This window comes from Mustela nigripes, chromosome 2 (genome assembly GCF_022355385.1).
Source record: "Mustela nigripes isolate SB6536 chromosome 2, MUSNIG.SB6536, whole genome shotgun sequence".
Lineage (NCBI taxonomy): Eukaryota > Metazoa > Chordata > Mammalia > Carnivora > Mustelidae > Mustela > Mustela nigripes.
This window is the reverse complement of record NC_081558.1, coordinates 81,765,188-81,784,971: the sequence shown is the minus strand read 5'-3', so window position 1 is coordinate 81,784,971 and position 19,784 is coordinate 81,765,188. Positions and strand designations below refer to the sequence as shown.

General features: G+C 38.6%; 1 protein-coding gene across 2 annotated transcripts in view; it reads right to left on the bottom strand.

Annotated features, from left to right (window-relative positions):
- The window catches only part of ZNF385D (zinc finger protein 385D), a 904,997-nt gene that overhangs the window by 15,015 nt on the left and 870,198 nt on the right, over positions 1-19,784 (bottom strand). For both annotated transcript variants that reach the window (XM_059390861.1, XM_059390862.1), the window contains one exon: positions 1,849-2,079. In XM_059390861.1, coding sequence (XP_059246844.1) covers positions 1,849-2,079 — 231 coding nt within the window. The remainder of the gene's footprint in view (positions 1-1,848; positions 2,080-19,784) is intronic.

The following is a 19,784-nucleotide window of genomic DNA, read 5'->3' as shown; positions in this document are numbered from 1 at the left end:
GTAGTTCTCAGCTCTGCCTGTGCATCACTTTTGAGGTTTTTTGTTTTTGCTTTGTTTCTTTTCCCAAATAGTGGCTTCCAGGCCTGGATATATAATAAATCAGAACCCCCGGATATAGGGAATCATATATATCTGAAAGTGATATGGGTGAATGTGCTTTTAAAGCTTTATGGGTATTTCCCACACACAAAGCAGAGATAAGGATTATAGAATTGGAGTATGAAAAATGTTGACCTGATATGACATAATGAAATAACGAAGAATACTTTGCTTCTTAATCAAAGGTTTCTGATAAGAATTCAGGAAGGACATCCAAATTCTTGATAAATTAACTCCAGCCTCAAAGGTATGGTTTGTTTATCTGTCAAAGCGGAGCGCCCCCCCTCCGCCCCGCAAATGAATGTGTTTCTCTGTCACTATGCAGAATGATCAAGAATTGTTGAGAAATAAATGGACTTTCAATGATGTTTTTGCTCTCCAATTATCTGGCATCCCTGAATAATGTAATTGCATGAGTAAAACATGAGGCACGTCTGCACGGTATAGATTCTGACTTGGGGCCAGATCTTTTTCTGTGTTTCTCAGCCTCTGAACTCATGAACTCCCGGACGACAGCTCATGTTGCATGCAGGGGGGAAGAGATGTGTGGAAGGCATTGCTCTCCATCTGCAATTACTCCCGTAGAATACTGAAGTCAATACTTGAGCATTACCGTGCAGCACAGTGATTGGCCAGTGACAGACAACATAAAGCTGCAATATTAACCCAGGGTATGACTTACAAATGATTCTGTTCCTATTGTGATTGCTGACATGGTCCTGGCAATGAACCCAGCCTTTTAGAGGAAATCTAATCTAGGGCCAAAGGGCTGTCTAAAATCTTGGGCAGAATATATATCAGTTATCTATATCTATATATCTACACATAATTTAATTATAGATATAAATATATAATCTAGATATATAGATATAAATATAGAGATCTGGGCTCTCTTTTTGCATCGACTTATCCAGATAGATAGGTATAGGTATAGATATATAATACCTATATAATACCTTTCTATAGATGTAGATATACAATAGATGGATAGAATTGAAGTATATTGGGAAGCATTTCATCCTGGCTTATTAGTATGTTCTATTATGATATATTCGAGTTTAGTGTTTAAGTTAGAATAACCTAAGTTGAAATCATGGCTCAGCCACTTAGTTGGTCATGTGCCTGGCCTGAGCCTCAATCAAATAGCAAGAATAATATCTTTAGGTTGTCACAAAGAGTAAATAAAATATTACATGTAGAGAACACACCTCAGTGGTTGCCCATAATAAGCACTTTACCTTTAATTGTCCGGGTGATAAAGATTTACGCCAAACAGCATCATTTGCAGTAAAAACCATTATGGAGAGGTTTTAGGCAAAAGCACATTGAGTTTTGGAACCAAATTTTGTAGCTATATTATTGACAAAACTTTAGAAAATGTCATTTAGAAGCCAATGCGTGGGAGTACATAGCAGTTTTGAAATCAAATAAATGCAAAGCTTATACTCTAGAATTACATTGTATTTTATCTCCTAATATTTAATAACACACGTGCACATGCACACACACACACACACACACACATACACATCTGTAAACACAAGCACATTAAGGAGCCCCACAGTCCTCTCTTGTGCCCATGCAAATGACACTTTGCGTGTCATTTTTAATTTTTAATGGTTGATGACTTCCATGTAATAATTGCCAGTTTTCTACCACCCCTTTGTCCCCTGCTGCAAACGATCTAATCCATTCAGAGGAGGATAATTGCAGAGCTGTTGAGACAGAAGAGAAATCACTGCAACTCACCACTGTTGTGCGCCTCCAGCTGCGAGGCAGAGTTGACTGCAACCTTGCAGAGCGAGCAGTACAGAAGCCGTTTTGCCTTTTCTTCCTCAGTCTCCGTGGAAGGACATGAGCTATTGCCACTGGCTGTCGTGGGGCTTTTTTCCACTTTGGAGGTGATCTCAGTTGTCATAACACTGCTTTTGCGAATTTCCACAGTTGTCGTTGATACTGCTGGTGTCCCTGCGGTACTGTCTGCATTCAAAATAACAGGAAAGAAGGCGAAAACAGTGGTATTATCTTTCCCTATTTGGAAATGTATCACTAATATTACATTCTGCTAATAATGATGAGAGCAGCCAGCAATTGCTGCCTCTCTACTATGAGTCAATCATCTCATGAAGAAATTTGCATAGATGGACACGTGTAGTTGCCTATATTGATTAAAAAAAAAAAAAAAAACCACGCAGATGATTCTGAAAAATACACCCAAATACACTTTCAATTTTTTTTTCCTGTGGGACAAATAAACATACTCACAGATTTCTCTTGTTAACATATGGCCTTAGTAAAATTGTATTTACAATGCCCTGTACTTTGTATGCCTCTATTTCTACACAGATGGCTTTTTAAAAAATAGAGGATAAACACTTTAAAGATATTTTTATTTTTCTTTAATACTCGTATTTCTATTTTCCTTCTACATTTTTTTCTTTAATTAAAATATAAGTACTGATCATTTTCTATAGGCTTGTGCAAAGAAAGAAAAAAAAAAATGGAACCTGAAAACATAAGGGTTTGTTCAGATCAACGATTTAGAAAATCATTGTCCTATTTACAAAGAGTTATATATTCAATGCCGGGTACAAAAACTCTGGTCTGGCATATTTATTAAATGCATGCTTTGTACCGGGCTGCATTCAGAGAGTTTGTTATGTAGTTTTCAAACATCAATGGCCACTCTACAAGAAATTCACTGACTGGTCGCCCCATGTTAATGTCACATCATCGTTCTAGGAGTCTGATGACCACGGAAGTGTTGATGTACTGGAATGCTACAATCCTTCTGGCTCCAAAGTCTGATTCTAAATCTGGAGAGGTCAAGCTATAAAGCAAAAGTCCTTTATCCTGACTTCACTTGGGCATACACAGCTCCCATTCTGAAGATGACAATTACCAATTACCATCAGCAATGTTTGCCATATCCAATAACAAATTGCAAAGGATCTCTAATGCTCCTAACCTTCCTACCTTTCTACTATTTAATTTTTGTCTCCCAGCTGGCTGGTTCTTAACCTCCTATTCAAAATATTCCCAGGCTCTCTCTAGCTACACCTGCTCTTGGAACTGTTTTTCATTCCAGATGCTGCCATGGTCATTAATGCCACAGTGAAAAGTTCATAATAAGTGAATTAGGCAGTGGTTATAAGGGACAGTGGTCTGCCTGCAATGAAATGTTGTCCTCATAAATGCTTACTTCTTATTAGATCACATTATCAAGAGTTGATTGCAGTTATAGGATCCCCTTTAACTTGGATATCTCCTTTGATCCAGATATAAAGGTGGGAGTTTAGGTGAGATTGGTTATAGCTTCTTTCCCGAATATGGCATCAGAAACACTAGTCAGTCAGAAGAAAAATGGGCTCTTGTTGAGGACTGTTGTATAAAACAGTTCATCTGGATCTTATTTCCTTTGCCTGACATTTCATACATGTTTAATCACTTAACTACTAAGATCATCAAGTAAGCCTCCTTTAGTGTTTTGGAGAATATCCTCCAACCATGTAAAAAGAGTCTGCTCATCAGCTTTTCGTGGCTAGAGAAAAATAAATAAAATTACTCTAATCCCAAGTTTTGCACCAGAATATATTTATTCTCTCAACATTGACAGGTCCATTTCCCGATAATTTTTACTTGTCTCTTGAGGTGCCTATGTAAAATTACCAGGTAATAGCTAGAAAATATTTCTGAGAACCTATATATGGCATCAAATGCAATGACTATGATAGTCTAGTACCTATTCATTGCTCCCAACAAACCAGAAATGATTGAAAGCATAGGCCTATATGTCTATGAGTAAATAACAAGTGTCCAATTAATTTGCTAAGTGTTTTATATGTAAAATTTCATTTAACCTTCACACAAACTGTACAACTGAGGAAATTCCAGAAATTAAGGACATTTCCAAGGTCATAGATATAGAATATGGTGATTTAGGGCAAAGTGTTTTATAGCTTGAAAACATCAGGGATTAAAAAAAATATTGTGGATGATACTCTTGGCCATGACTGTGACACATGATAAGGTTACAAAGTAAGGTGACAAACAGAAGTAGGCTAAAACTACTAAACTGGTCTTACGATCAGCTCCATGGGGAGTAACAACCGTAAATACAGATATATATTTTAACTTAGTGTGGCTACATGCTGGAGCCGTGTGATACTCTAGGTATTTATTTCATTTAAACCCAGGGAAGGATATCCCTAGTAATACCCAACATCTAACAACTTCTCCTCTGGATAGACTATATTTATTTTATGTCTTGATCTGAAAACTGTGTGTAGCATAGATCATAGTAATCCTAAAGCAACTTCCCTATTTATAGTGATATTCATAAGAAAAGTATACGATAAACAAAACCATAGATCTTCTAATCCCTGTAACAGCTACATCGGTATTTTTTTCTAACCTCTGAGGATAATGTACGTTTAGACCAAGGATGCCACAAGATTAGAAATGCCAGATTCTCTATGCCTAGGGCTTAGTTAAGTATTAACATTTCTCAAGGCAAGTCCTCTGCATGAGACAGTTTTAGAGGAATTAGTATCAAAAAGCCTAACTTCTGTTCTTTCTGCTTTTTGACTTCATAGCTGAGCACAAATCTGTTATTTTCTCAATTTTGCCTTTAATTTGAAAGAAATACAAACAGTTATATTTTTCACTTTAAATTTAATATATAAATCTTGTATCCATAGGTAGGATTACTATTAATTTATAACAGGACATGGATTTTTTCAGTTCCTTTTCATTTATCAGTGGTGAGAGAAATTTTTCATGGAAAAAGTAAGGTAAGTGTATTTTAAGATTATACTGTATTTAAAGAGAATCAACTATGTTAGACATTGCCTAGAAAATTACATCTAGTCAAGAAATTTTTCTTAATATGGTACATTAAATTACCAATTATACATAATTCTTTATCCAACCAGAAAAACAGAATCTTCAGTGGGTGTTTATGTTAACAACATATACCTTTGATAAGATGTGAGATGAATTACTTCTATACTTCCTCCCCCAAACTCACAACCCCTGTCCAACCATGGGGAAAACATTCAACAAACCCAAATTTAAAGACATTTTATGAAATTCCTGACCAATAGTCCCCAAAACTGTTAAGGTCATCCAAACAAGGAGCATCTGAGAAACTGTCAAATCTAGAGGAGTCTAAGGAGACATGATGTGATGACTTTATATAATGTGGTAGCCAGGTTAGGATTCTGGAGCAAAGAAAAGGGGGGGGGGGGCATTAGGTAAAAACTTAGGAGATGTGAATGAAACATGGACTTCAGTTAATAATAATGTATCACTATTGGTTCATTAGTTCTGATAAATGCACTATGACATTGTGCGATGTTAACAGTAAGGGAAAACTGGATGCAGGGGGTGTAGGTGCCCTCTGTAATATTTTTGCACCTTTTCTGTAAATCTAAAACTATTCTAAAATGAAAAGTTCATTGCATTTAAGAAAAATAGAACTATAACCAGTCAACAAATAGTACATCATGTCAGTTACCTGGTAGAATCATGATCAAAAGAAATCTTAGTGGTTTCTTGGTATAGCTTTCTTAGGTTTCAGATTACAATTTTTCAGTCACATAGTGCTCTAGGATAGAAACTGGGACTTGACATTGCAACTCCCAATTCTAAATTAAGTGCTTATTATCCTGTGCTGCAATGAGTCACGGATTCATACTTGATTCCACCAACATTTATTAAGCAGCTGTTTTGTGCTAGGTTCTATATATACTAAACCACTGAGGATGAGAAGGCTGATAAATATCCATCATGGTTCATGAGACATCTCATGATGACTTGATGATAGTAAAGTTAAATCTTTAATCAGGTTTGTTCATTGCTAAATTCTTGCACTTACACTTGGCATGAGAAAAACACTCAAATATTTATTAAAAGAAAACAATGAATGAATGGATAACAATTACAGCTAATGATTATTGAATCACTTTTAAAACATTTACAGGTATGAATTCATTCAGTTCTCATATAAACCTAAGAGGGGAACACCATTTTTATCCCCATCTTGAGAAGAAATTGAGGGATGGAGAGATTTCGGAACTTGCCCAAAGCCAGAGCCGCCAGGTGGAGCACAAGGGTTTGAACTTAGATAGTCTGGCTCAGAAGCATATGCTCTTCATTTATTTTTTATTGTTAAAAATTTGATTTTTTTTAATAAAAGAACTGTATACATTCTCTTCATCTAATGTATTTTTTGCCTCTTCAGCTAATTCAAATTGGTCATGATTTATTATGCATGTTTGAAGATAGCATCTTAAAAATTTGCCTTTAAAAGAAACTAAACATAGCCTGAGCTAGAGTCAATCATGTATGTCCAACCATCCATTTATGCTGAGTATTATGTTATTGGAATTATTTTGGGAGGAGGAGAGAAAAGAAAAATCAACAGCTCTCAAATAGCCTCTTGTGCAAAATGGTAAAAGTAAACTACAGGTCTTGTCTTGTCTTCCCTTTCTCTCTTTCTTTCTCCCTTCCCTCCTTCCTTCTCCTCTCATCCCTTTTCTCTTTCCTTTTCTTTCTCCTTTCCTTCCCTTCCCTTTCCTATTTCCTTCCTTCCTTACCCAAAGATGGGAAATTGGAATAATGATTTACTTTTTCCCCAAAGGTTGACTCAGATTTCTTGGCATTCTATAACCAGTGACCTTCTAAGAACTATATATGTCACAAGTCAAAACTAATGGGTGCTATTCAGTGGGAAGAAAAAGGTTTGAGATGGGTTGGGTCTGTATTTCTGGGCAGTTTTTCTGCTAGTATCCTGTAGCAAGTATTCATCATTGCAACTGTCAGTATTTGGCTTTGGCATCAAAACAGATTGCTAATACTTTGTGGGATGGGGTTTTAGTTGGGAACAAGAGAAAAGCTGTCAGTATTCAGAGTGACCCATTTGTGGTCCTCATGCTTGTGCAAAAACACTGCAAATACTTTTTAAATTCCGTATAGCATAAGAAAAGATTCCAGAAAATATCAACGACTTGAATTCCAGAGAGCAAAACAGAGCAGCTAAGTTACATGGTCTAGGTAAGAAATTTATTCTCCTAGACACAAACCTCATTACCCAATAGGACAACTAAAGCTGAGTTATTTTAGTTTCCTCTCAGGTGACAGGAATTAATATTATGACCCAAAGATACTCATCATGTTTTCCTGTAAATTAGAGACTCAGAATTATATACAATTTACGTCCTTCCTCTATGTGTGAATTTAAGTCTCACCCAGGCTTGTTAGCAAGTGAGCAGAACAGCTGCTTCCTCTTAAATATGCTGACATTCTGAAGTATAAAAAGGTGCCTCGTGACCAAAAAATAAAAATAAAAAAAATCCACAAGTTTTTTTTTTTTATAAATTATTTCTGGTGGTTTCTTTCCGGTGGATGTAAATTAATTTAACTAATATTTATTGAGTACAGGACCACACCATTAGACCCAGGCAAGAATGACCTCTACATTGGATACTGTATTTTTGAGGTCTTCACATTTCACAAGGCATCAACACAAAAGTCTATTTTTTGAATTTGTTGATCTTATTTAAAAAAAGGTGTTTTTCAAAAAATATTTTTATTTATTTGCCAGAGAGAGATAGAGAGAACATAAGCAGGGGGCATGGCAGGCAGAAAAAGAAGCAGGCTTCCTGCTCAGCAGGGAGCCCAATGTGGGATGTGGGACTCTACCCCAGGGACCTGGGATCATGACCTGAGCTGAAGGCAGATGCTTAACTGATGAAGCCACCCAGGCATCCCTTGTAAAAAAAAGTTTTTAGAGAGTTTGATAACCAAATGAGCAAGTGAGAAAGATAGGAAAGGGAAGTGAGAGCTGGAATGGGTACCTCGGAGGCCTGCATACAGTCAGAGCTTACAAGTTTGTGTGTGTATGTATGTGTCTGTATCTGTGAGTGTGCATGTGTCTGTGTGTGTTGCCAGGTGGGTGGCTCAGTCAGCTAAACATCCGACTCTAGATTTCATCTCAGGTCCTGATCTCAGGGTCCTAAGATCAAGCCTCTTCTTGGGATTTGTGCTGGGTGTGGAGCCAGCTTAAGATTCTCTCTCCCTCTCTTCTCTCCCTTACCCTGCCCCTGCTCCTGTTCTTTTTCTCTCTCCAGAAAGAAAGAAAGAAGGAAAGAAAGAGGAATGAAGGGGGTGGAGAGGTAGAAGGAGATCACAGCCTATATCTGGAAACCAGAGGAAGAGGTTAGTTTGTTCATACCTGGGCTTCATCAAATCACCTTAGCAGACAAAGTCCGGGGAGAAGAGGTACCTCCCCCACAGGCTACCTGATTTGGGTGGATCCAATCACCACCCAAAAAATCCTAGCTTGGGGAGCAGCTTCTGCCCTGCCCTCCAGGATCTGTCTTACCCCTTGGCAGGACTCAGGTCTGACACAGGAGAGTAGATCCCTTACCCTTCAGGTCACAGGGGCAATCCCTGGGGTGCAGGCTGTGGGGTTGCTAGGTGAAGGCTGAGGTAGAACACGTCAATATTCATCTGGATGACATAAGGTTTTCATCTGCACTCTGGTCTTAGCCCTGAAACTTTTGGTCTGGGCCTGAAAGAGCCCTCATACATTAGACCCTGGGCTACTCACTGGAGGTGAAGAAATAAATATGATAAAATTTGTATACTCAAGAGGGATTGGGCACTAATACGATGGGGAGAGGAGGCAATGGATTTTCTCTTTTTGAGGAGGATGAGCACGAGTAGTTGTAATGCAAACTTTGATTTTATCATGCTTCCAAAAGTGCAAGTACCATGCAAAAAGTGATTCCCTGTACTTTTTAAAACACATGGCATATTTTGTACTAGAGTGACCTCAGTGAAACTCTTAACATCCAATGAAACTCTTAATTCTTCTCCCTTTACAGTATTTGAACTAGATTTTCCATGCCTTGCACATATTAGAAATTATAGAAAGGCAAGAGATTTCAAAAACTCACAAAACAAAATACCAAACAGCAACTTTTGAAAGGCTTCTCAAAGCTACCCAAAGATGATCTCTTTGAGGCAATTACATCAGGGGTAGATTGAGACACTGATAATGATTATCTGTTGAACTCACTTGGATTCACTTTGTGCCATGTATATCACATGCAGATTAAAACATAAATTATTTCAAAGAAATGTATTTGAGACAGACCCTATTTGGATTTGCCTCTTGAAATTAGGACCAATTAGTTTCATTGGGAATGGCCATTTTTTAGGAGCATCTAAGATTTGAGAGGGTAACATTAGATTAACTTTCAGAGGATAATTTATCAGCAATTTAGGTTCTTTCTATCACTGATTAGAGTTTTGGAGTAAAAAGCTAAGGAAGGAAGTTGCCAGGTAAGTGCATAGTTGCAGAAGCCCTTAAAAGGAAGTGATGATTAGGACCAGAGCGAAGAAGGAGTGACTTGGGTTAGGCAGCTCTAAGTTCAGCTAGCTAGGGGGAGGAGGGGTGGAGGAAGAGGCCAAGCAGGAGGGACACCAGAGACCCCTGAAGCTCAGGAAGCTAGGAGCAGGAACTGCTCTCAGGAGCAGAAACTGTCCAGACCCCTGACGAGGTAGGTAGGTTGGGAGAGTTGGCCAACCAAAGTGGAGATCTACTTATACTTCCGAATCTTATGTCTCCAAAATGTCCTTGACCTCAAAATGGACCTCTCTGGTTTGAAATGGGATCTCACCGAGTAGAAACAGACATAAAGCTAGGCAATAGTGTGCCCACACACACACCCACTCACACCCCGCCCCCCACACACACCAGGGAAGGAAGAAGGTGTAAACGAGTGAAGCAGGGCAGTTGACAAAGACGGTATGAGCAGCTGTGGTAAACTGGAGAGCACGCTCCCTAGGAAAGGGCTAGTTCATTATACCACTTTAGTCAGTTACTGTTGTTTTAGAAAGTTGTCCATGGGGCATCTGGATGGCTCAGTGGATTAAGCCCCTGCCTTCAGCTCAGGTCATGGTCTCAGCGTCCTGAGATCGAGCCCCACATCGGGTTCTCTGCTCAGCAGGGAGCCTGCTTCCCCCCCTCTCTGTCTGCCTCTCTGCCTACTTATAATTCTTCTCTCTCTGTCAAATAAATAAATAAATAAATAAAATAAAAATATTTAGAAAGAGTTGTACAGTTTTACCAGAGCTTTCATTCTTATTTTGATAAAAGCCAAAAAGTTTTATTTAAAATCTCCAAATTTTAAGCATTAGCAATTCCGTGTGTGTGTGCATGTATAAAATCCTGTGTAGGCCCAAATCTTCTCTGTGTTCGATCTAAGCTGTGGGCTGCCAGTTTTGCAAGGTTCTCTAGGGACACAGTGGTGCTTCCAGACACACTCATTTCTATAACTGTTCAGAGACTCTGGTCTTATAGCTTGACTGAGATTCTCCCTCAGAAGACAAGGTCTCTCTCTACTTGAAGGAAAGGATTAGAGTTGGTCTTTTTTTTTTTTTTCTTTATCAGACAATTTGCCTTCATTATTTTCTTTCAGTCCACAAGAAGGGGCTTGTTATAGCACAGAAACCCTGGAAACCCTGGAGTGTCTTATCGACTATGTATCGGGTTCATAACTTTATATCTCAGGGATGTTCTTGGTTGATAAAAGTAACCTCAACAATCTCTATCAATGTCTTCATGTTGGAGTCTTAGTTTCTAAAAGCCAGGGGGATATATTATACTCCCTTAGTATATATATATATATATACATACCCCACAATACAACTAGAAAGAGCTTGGTAGATATTTTATAATTGATACATATAGAGGCTTCTGTCAATAAATTTGTTGTTAGGCATTTGCCTTTCTTTCAAAAGTTGAGGTCATATCCCTGTAAGGCACCAGACGTAAAATTAGCATAGCAACAGAAAATCTCTGACCTGCTAACCTAAGTTTTCATCCTTAATCAATTTCCTCTTTTTTAAAAAAAATATTTTATTTCTTTGAGAGAGAGAGAGAGAGAGAAAAAACACAGAGAAAGAGAAGCATACTTCCTGCTGAACAGGAAGCCCTATGTGGGACTCAATCCCAGGACCCTGGGATTGTGACCTGATCCAAAGACAGATGCTTAACCAACTGCTGAGGCCTCCTAATTTTTGTCTTATAATTCTTCACACACTGCTTCTTTCACTCTATTTTCTCTATGCTCCTTTGGTTCTCACAACATCCAACAATGATGAAGCTAAGATGTTAGAAACTTATTTGAATCAAAAATAATCCTCTTCCTGGAAACCTGGTGGTTGCAAAAAATGTATTCTATTTCAGAATCACCTGGAAGTTTTTTTTTTTTTTTTAAGATTTTATTTATTTATTTGAAATAGACACAATGAGAGGGAGCATGAGGGAAGAAGGTCAGAGGGAAAAGCAGACTCCTCATGGAGTTGGGAGCCCGATGTGGGACTTGATCCTGAGACTCAGGGATCAGGATCTGAGCTGAAGGCAGTTGCTTAACCAGCTGAGCTTAACCCAGGTTCACCCTCACCTGGAAGTTTTGATAAAACAGATTGTTGATGGACTACTATGCAGTCATCAAAAGAAATGAAATCTTGCCATTTGCGACAACATGGATGGAACTACAGGGTATTATGCTTAGCGAACTAAGTCAATCAGGGAAAGACAACTATCATATGATCTCCCTGATATGAGGAAGTGGAGATGCAACATGGGGGGTTGGGGGGTAGGAAAAGAATCAATGAAACAAGATGGGATTGGGAGGGAGACAAACCATAAGAGACTCTTAATCTCACAAAACAAACTGAGGGTGGCCAGGGGGAGGGGGGTATGGAGAGGGTGGTGGGGTTATGGACATTGGGGAGGGTATGTGCTATGGTGAGTGCTGTGAAGTATGTAAACCTGGCGATTCACAGACCTGTACCCCTCGGGCTAATAATACATTATATGTTTATTAAAATTTTTTTTAAAAAAATATATAAAACAACAATAACAGCAAAAATAGATTGTTGATTCCAGCCTTCAGAGCTTATGATTTCCAGGTCTGGGTTGGGACCTGAATATCTGCTTTTCTAACAAGTACCCAAGTGTTGCGGCTGCTCCTGTTGGTTTGCCGCCAGCAAGTCAAGAACCGCAACTGACAGATCTGTCAATTAGGGTAACTCAACTTTAGAGCTATAATATCACTTAAATAGAAAGTCACCGATGTAAAAAGGGGAAATGAGGGATCAAGTGAGCACTGTCCTGTTTTGCCTGTGACAAAGGGTGTTCCTGAGACAGGACTTCCAGTGCTAGAACAGGGGAAGGCCTGGCAACAAGCCGATGACCCTAGAAGGGAATTCAGGATAAATTAGGAAATGACTTCTAAAAATATATTTTCGATACTACTTAAAGCAAGCAATGAACACTTCTACTGAAAGATATATATATATATATATGGAGAGAGAGAGAGATGTGACAATAAATGAGGGAGGATGGAGACACATTCAGATCGCTTAAACAGAGAAACCTAACGATGGGGCTTAGTTAATCTTCCATTTAGCAGTTAAACCAGAGTCTCTCTTGTGAGAATATAGTCTTCTCTCCTTAATATACAGTCTGTGCGTTTCCAAGGGAATCCATTTCCTATATTGCTCATAAGACATCAGCTTCATCCCTTCCAAACACAGATTAATCTAAAGTCAATTCATTCAAAACTACGTTAATCATAAGATAGGACTGCTAGGACTTGGTAGAATCCATCGAGTGGCTCTGGCCACTGTACATACAATTGTAGGCACCAAGAAGAAGAGGTGAATTTTGTCAGAATTTGTGAACTTTCTGGTAAATTTTACAGAAGGGAAAAAAAGTAGACGTCAAAAAGAAAATCAGTTTATTTCAGAGCTATTTTAAATGTTTTGGATGCCACTAGATTAGGAAGCTGCCTTTTTAGGCTTCTAAAGGAATAAGAAAAGAAAATCTTTCCAAATCTAGGAATGGCAACCCCCTGTTCCAAGACATGCAGAGGGAAAAGTGCTGAATGTCACGGTAGCTGTTCCCATTTCATCAATGAGAAGGTCTGGGTCCTCAAAAACTCGATTTGAAATCTGGCAAAAAGCCAAGGAATGAAATTTTAGCAGCTGCCTTTGATAGTTTGTCTGTTTAATATATATAGTAATAGTCTTCTTTCTGGCCATATGCTTTAGGTAAAAAGAAAAGATCTGCCTTGTGTCTTTCCATAATAGCTATCAATTAAAAATTACAACACAATAAATCATGAATCCTGAAAGCTTTTACTAATTGAAAGTTAACACAAAGTGAGAGAGAGCATGCCTTCCGACTAGTGGATTTAGAATGTGTGAAGAACTGAGGACATGGAGATAATTTGCCAAGCCGCTTTCTATACAAATCCTTGCTGTAGAATGCTGTTAGGTAGTCCATAGACTAAGAAGGAAGTAATAATTGCCAGCTCTTCAGTTTTAAGGTTGTTGGTTTTTTTCTGTTTTTTGGGTTTGTTTGGTTTTTTGCTACCATAGATCTGTCCTGAAGATAAGAAAACAAGCTCTCATAATGGCTGGCATACTGATAAAATATTTAGTGTGGATCTAATTTAGACCTTATCCCATCTGGGCTTGGGCAGTTTATCATATGTGTGAGAACTGCTTACCAGTTTTCGTTACAGTGTTAGTGCTTCATGGACTAACTAGGCAGACCATGTTGTAATCACCAAAGATAACATGATGTAACGTGCCGCACTCAAACATCTGCATTAAAGGATTTTTTTTTCCTTCAAATTTCAAGAGATTAGGAAAGGTGTTTTTAGGAAGTAAGTTCTACTAGACAAATTATGGAAAATGGCTGGCAAAGAGGAGAGACAAAGAAAAAGAGAAGACCTTTAAAAATATCAAGGAAACAGAGAGGAGTCAAGGTGGCCGAGAAGTAGCAGGCTGAGACTACTTCAGGTAGCAGGAGATCAGCTAGATAGCTTATCTAAAGATTGGAAACACCCACAAATCCAACGGGAGATCAAAGAGAAGAAGAACAGCAATTCTAGAAACAAAATCAACCACTTTCTGAAAGGCAGGACTGGTGGAGAAGTGAATCCAAAGCCGGGGGGGGAGGGGCTGGCTCCCGGCAAGCGGCGGAGCAATGGAACACAAAATCAGGACTTTTAAAAGTCTGTTCAGCTGAGGGACATTGCTCCAGAGGCTAAACCGGGGTAAAACCCAAGCGGGGTCAGAGTGACCTCAAGTCCCGCAGGGTCACAGAAGGATTGGGGGTGTCTGAGTGTCATAGAGCTTATACATATTAGAACGGGGAGGCTGGCTACAGGGACAGAGCAGAGGAGTGAGCTCTCAGCTTGGGGTTACCTTGAACTGGTCGCAGGCTGGGTGAGCTTGGAGTGCAGCCAGAGGCCAGGGAGAAGGGAGTAATTGGGTGCTATTCTCTAAGGGCGCACTGAGGAGTGGGGCCCCGAGTTTGGCTCCTCTGGGAAGGAGACTGGGAAGCCGCCATTTCCATTCCCGTCCTTGCAAACTCTACGGAAAGCTTTCAGGGAACAAAAGCTCCTGAAAGCGAACTAGAGCTGGTTACTCAGCCCGGCCCCTGGTAAGGGCAGTGCAATTCCGCCTGGGGCAAAGACACTTGAGAATCACTACACCAGGCCCCTCCCCCAGAAGATCAACAAGAAATCCAGCCAAGACCAAGTTCACCTACCAAGGACTGCAGGTTAAATACCAAGGAGAGTGGTGGAATTCCAGAGGAGGAGAAAGCAAAGCATGGAACTCATGGCTTTCTTCACCTAATTCTTCAGTCTTGCAGTTAATTTAATTTTTTTTCTTTTTCAATTTTTTTTTCTTCTGCTGTTAATTTTTTTTAACTTTTACCCTTTTTCTTTTTTAACGGTTTTAACTAGTTTATCTAATATAGATATATTTTTTCTTTATTCGTTTTCTTTTTTTTTTTTTTTTGAACCTCTTTCTATCCCCTTTCTCCACCCCTCCACCCTACGATTTAGGATCTCTTCTTATTTGATTAAAGCGTATTTTCCTCGGGTCTTTGCCACCCCTTTAGTATTTTACTTGCTCCTTCATATACTCTTATCTGGACAAAATGACAAGGCAGAAAATTCACCACAAAAAAAAGAACAAGAGGCAGCAACAAAGGCTAGGGACCTAATCAATACAGACATTGGTAATATGTCAGATCTTGAGTTCAGAATGACGATTCCCAAGGTTCTAGCCGGGCTCAAAAAAGGCATGGAAGATATTAGAGAAACCCTCTCTGGAGAGATAAAAGCCCTTTCTGGAGAAATAAAAGAACTAAAATCTAACCAAGTTGAAATCAAAAAAGCTATTAATGAGGTGCAATCAAAAATGGAGGCTCTCACTACTAGGATGAATGAGGCAGAAGAAAGAATTAGCGATATAGAAGACCAAATGACAGAGAATAAAGAAGCTGAGCAAAAGAGGGACAAACAGCTACAGGACCACAAGGGGAGAATTCGAGAGATAAGTGACACCATAAGTTGAAACAACATTAGAATAATTGGGATTCCAGAAGAAGAAGAAAGAGAAAGGGGAGCAGAAGGTATATTGGAGAGAATTATTGGAGAAAATTTCCCTAATATGACAAAGGGAACAAGCATCAAAATCCAGGAGGTGCAGAGAAACCCCCTCAAAATCAACAAGAATAGGTCCACACCCCATCACCTAATAGTAAAATTTACAAGTCTTAGTGACAAAGAGAAAATCCTGAAAGCAGCCCGGGAAAAGAAGTCTGTAACATACAATGGTAAAAATATTAGATTGGCAGCTGACTTATCCACAGAGACCTAGCAGGCCAGAAAGAGCTGGCATGATATTTTCAAAGCACTAAACAAGAAAAACATGCAGCCAAGAATACTATATCCAGCTAGGATATCATTGAAAATAGAAGGAGAGATTAAAAGCTTCCATGACAAACAAAAACTGAAAGAATTTGCAAACACCAAACCAGCTCTACAGGAAATATTGAAAGGGGTCCTCTAAGCAAAGAGAGAGCCTAAAAGTAATGGATCAGAAAGGGACAGAGACAATATACAGTAACAGTCACCTTACAGGCAATACAGTGGCACTAAATTCATATCTCTCAATAGTTTTCCTGAATGTTAATGGGCTAAATGCCCCAATCAAAAGACACAGGGTATCAGAATGGATAAAAAAAACAAAATCCTTCTATATGTTGCGTACAGGAAACTCATTTTAGACCTGAAGACATCTCCCAATTTAAAGTGAGGGGGTGGAAAACAATTTACCATGCTAGTGAACATCAGAAGAAAGCAGGGGTGGCAATCCTTATATCAGATGAAATAGATTTTAAGCCGAAGACTATAATAAGAGATGAGGAAGGACACTATATCATACTCAAAGGATTTGTTCAACAAGAAGATCTAACAATTTTAAATATCTATGCCCCCAACGTGGGAGCAGCCAACTATATAAACCAATTAATAACAAAATCAAAGAAACACATCAACAATAATGCGATAATAGTAGGGGACTTTAACACTCCCCTCACTGAAATGGACAGATCATCCAAGCAAAAGATCAATAGGGAAATAAAAGCCTGAAATGACACACTGGACCAGATCAACATCACAGATATATTCAGAACATTTCATCCCAAAGCAACAGAATACACATTCTTCTCTAGTGCACATGGAACATTCTCCTGAATAGATCACATCCTCGGTCTTAAATCAGGTCTCAACTAGTATCAAAAGATTGGGATCATTCCCTGCATATATTCAGACCACAGTGATCTGAAGCTAGAACTCAATCAAGAACTCAAATTTGAAAAGAACCCATATACATGGAGACTAAACAGCGTCCTTCTAAAGAATGAATGGGTCAACCAGGAAATTAAAGAAGAATTGAAAAAAACTCATGGAAACAAATGATGATGAAAACACAACGGTTCAAAATCTGTGGGACACAGCAAGGGCAGTCCTCAGAGGAAAATATATAGCAGTACAAATCTTTCTCAAGAAACAAGAAAGGTCTCAAGTACACAACCTAACCCTACACCTAAAGGAGCTAGGGAAAGAATAAGAAAGAAACCCTAAACCCAGAGGAGAAGAGAAATAATAAAGATCAGAGCAGAAAACAATGAAATAGAAACCAAAAAAACAATAGAACAAATCAATGAAAATAGGAGCTGGTTCTTTGAAAGAATTATTAAGATTGATAAACCCCTGGCTAGACTTATCAAAAATAAAAGAGAAAGATAAATAAATAAATAAATAAATAAATAAATAAAATCATGAATGAAAGAGGAGAGATCACAACTAACACCAAAGAAATAGAATTATAAGAACATAATATGAGTAACTCTACTCCAACAAATTTGACAATCTGGAAGAAACGGATGCATTCCTAGAGACATATAAACTACCACAACTGAACCAGGAAGAGATAGAAAGCCTGAACAGACCTATAACCAGTAAGGAGATTGAAACAGTCATTAACAATCTCCAAACAAACAAAAGCCCAGGGCCAGACGGCTTCCCAGGGGAATTCTACCAAACATTTAAAGAAGAACTAATTCCTATTCTCCTGAAACTGTTCCAAAAAATAGAAATGGAAGGAAAACTTCCAAACTCATTTTATGAGGCCAGCATCACCTTGATCCCAAAACCAGACAAGGATCCCATCAAAAAAGAGAGCTATAGACCAACATCCTTGATGAACACAGATGCGAAAATTCTCACCAAAATACTAGCCAAAAGGATTCAACAATACATTAAAAGGATTATTCATCATAACCAAGTGGGATTTATTCCAGGGCTGCAAGGTTGGTTCAACATCCGCAAATGAATCAATGTGATACAACACATTAATAAAAGAAAGAACAAGAACCATATGATACTCTCAATAGATGCTGAAAAAGCATTTGACAAAGTACAGCATCCCTTCCTGATCAAAACTCTTCAAAGTGTAGGGATAGAGGGCACATACCTCAATATTATCAAAGCCATCTATGAAAAACCCACCGCAAATATCATTCTCAATGGAGAAAAACTGAAAGCTTTTCCGCTAAGGTCTGGAACACGGCAGGGATGTCCATTATCACCACTGCTATTCAAAATAGTACTAGAAGTCCTAGCCTCAGCAATCAGACAACAAAATGAAATCAAAGGCATCCAAATCGGCAAAGAAGAAGTCAAACTATTACTCTTCGCAGATGATATGATACTAGATGTGGAAAACCCAAAAGACTCCACTCCAAAACTGCTAGAACTTATACAGGAATACAGTAAAGTGTCAGGATATAAAATCAACGCACAGAAATCAATTGCATTTCTCTACACCAACAACAAGACAGAAGAAAAGGAAATTAAGGAGTCAATCCCATTTACAATTGCACCCAAAACTGTAAGATACCTAGGAATAAACCTAACCAAAGAGGCAAAGAATCTATACTCAGAAAACTATAAAGTACTCATGAAAGAAATTGAGGAAGACACAAAGAAATGGAAAAATGTTCCATGCTCCTGGATAGGAAGAACAAATATTGTAAAAATGTCTATGCTACCTAAAGCAGTCTACACATTTAATGCAATTCCTATCAAAATACCATCCATTTTTTTCAAAGAAATGGAACAAATAATTCTAAAATTTATATGGAACCAGAAAAGACCTCGAATAGCCAAAGGAATATTGAAAAAGAAAGCCAAAGTTGGTGGCATTACAATTCCGGACTTCAAGCTCTATTACAAAGCTGTCATCATCAAGACAGAATCGTACTGGCACAAAAACAGACACATAGATCAATGGAACAGAATAGAGAGCCCAGAAATAGACCCTCAACTAATCTTCGACAAAGCAGGAAAGAATGTCCAATGGAAAAAAGACAATCTCTTCAAAAAATAGTGTTGGGAAAACTGGACAGCCACATGCAGAAAAAATGAAATTGTACCATATCCTTACACCACACATGAAAATAGATTCAAAATGGATGAAGGACCACAATGTGAGAAAGGAATCTATCAAAATCCTTGAGGAGAACACAAGCAGCAACCTCTTTGACCTCAGCCGCAGCAACATCTTCCTAGGAACATCGCCAAAGGCAAGGGAATCAAGGGCAAAAATGAACTATTGGGATTTCATCAAGATCAAAAGCTTTTGCACAGCAAAGGAAACAGTTAACAAAACCAAAAGACAACTGACAGAATGGGAGAAGATATTTGCAAACGACATATCAGATAAAGGGCTAGTGTACAATATCTATAAAGAACTTAGCAAATTCAACACCCAAAGAACAAATAATCCAATCAACAAATGGGCAGAAGACATGAACAGACATTTCTGCATAGAAGCCATCCAGATGGCCAACAGACACATGAAAAAGTGCTCCATATCACTCGGCATCAGGGAAGTACAAATCAAAACCACAATGAGATATCACCTTACACCAGTCAGAATGGCTAAAATTAACAAGACAGGAAATGACCGATGTTGGCAAGGATGCGGAGAAAGGGGAACCCTCTTTACACTGTTGGTGGGAATGCAAGCTGGTGCAACCACTCTGGAAAACAACATGGAGTTTCCTCAAAATGTTGAATATACCCTATGACCCAGCAATTGCACTACTAGGTATTTACCCTAGAGATACAAACATAGTGATCTGAAGGGGCACGTGCACCTGAATGTTTATAGCAGCAATGTCTACAATAGCCAATCTATGGAAAGAACCTAGATGTGGATCAAAAGATGAACGG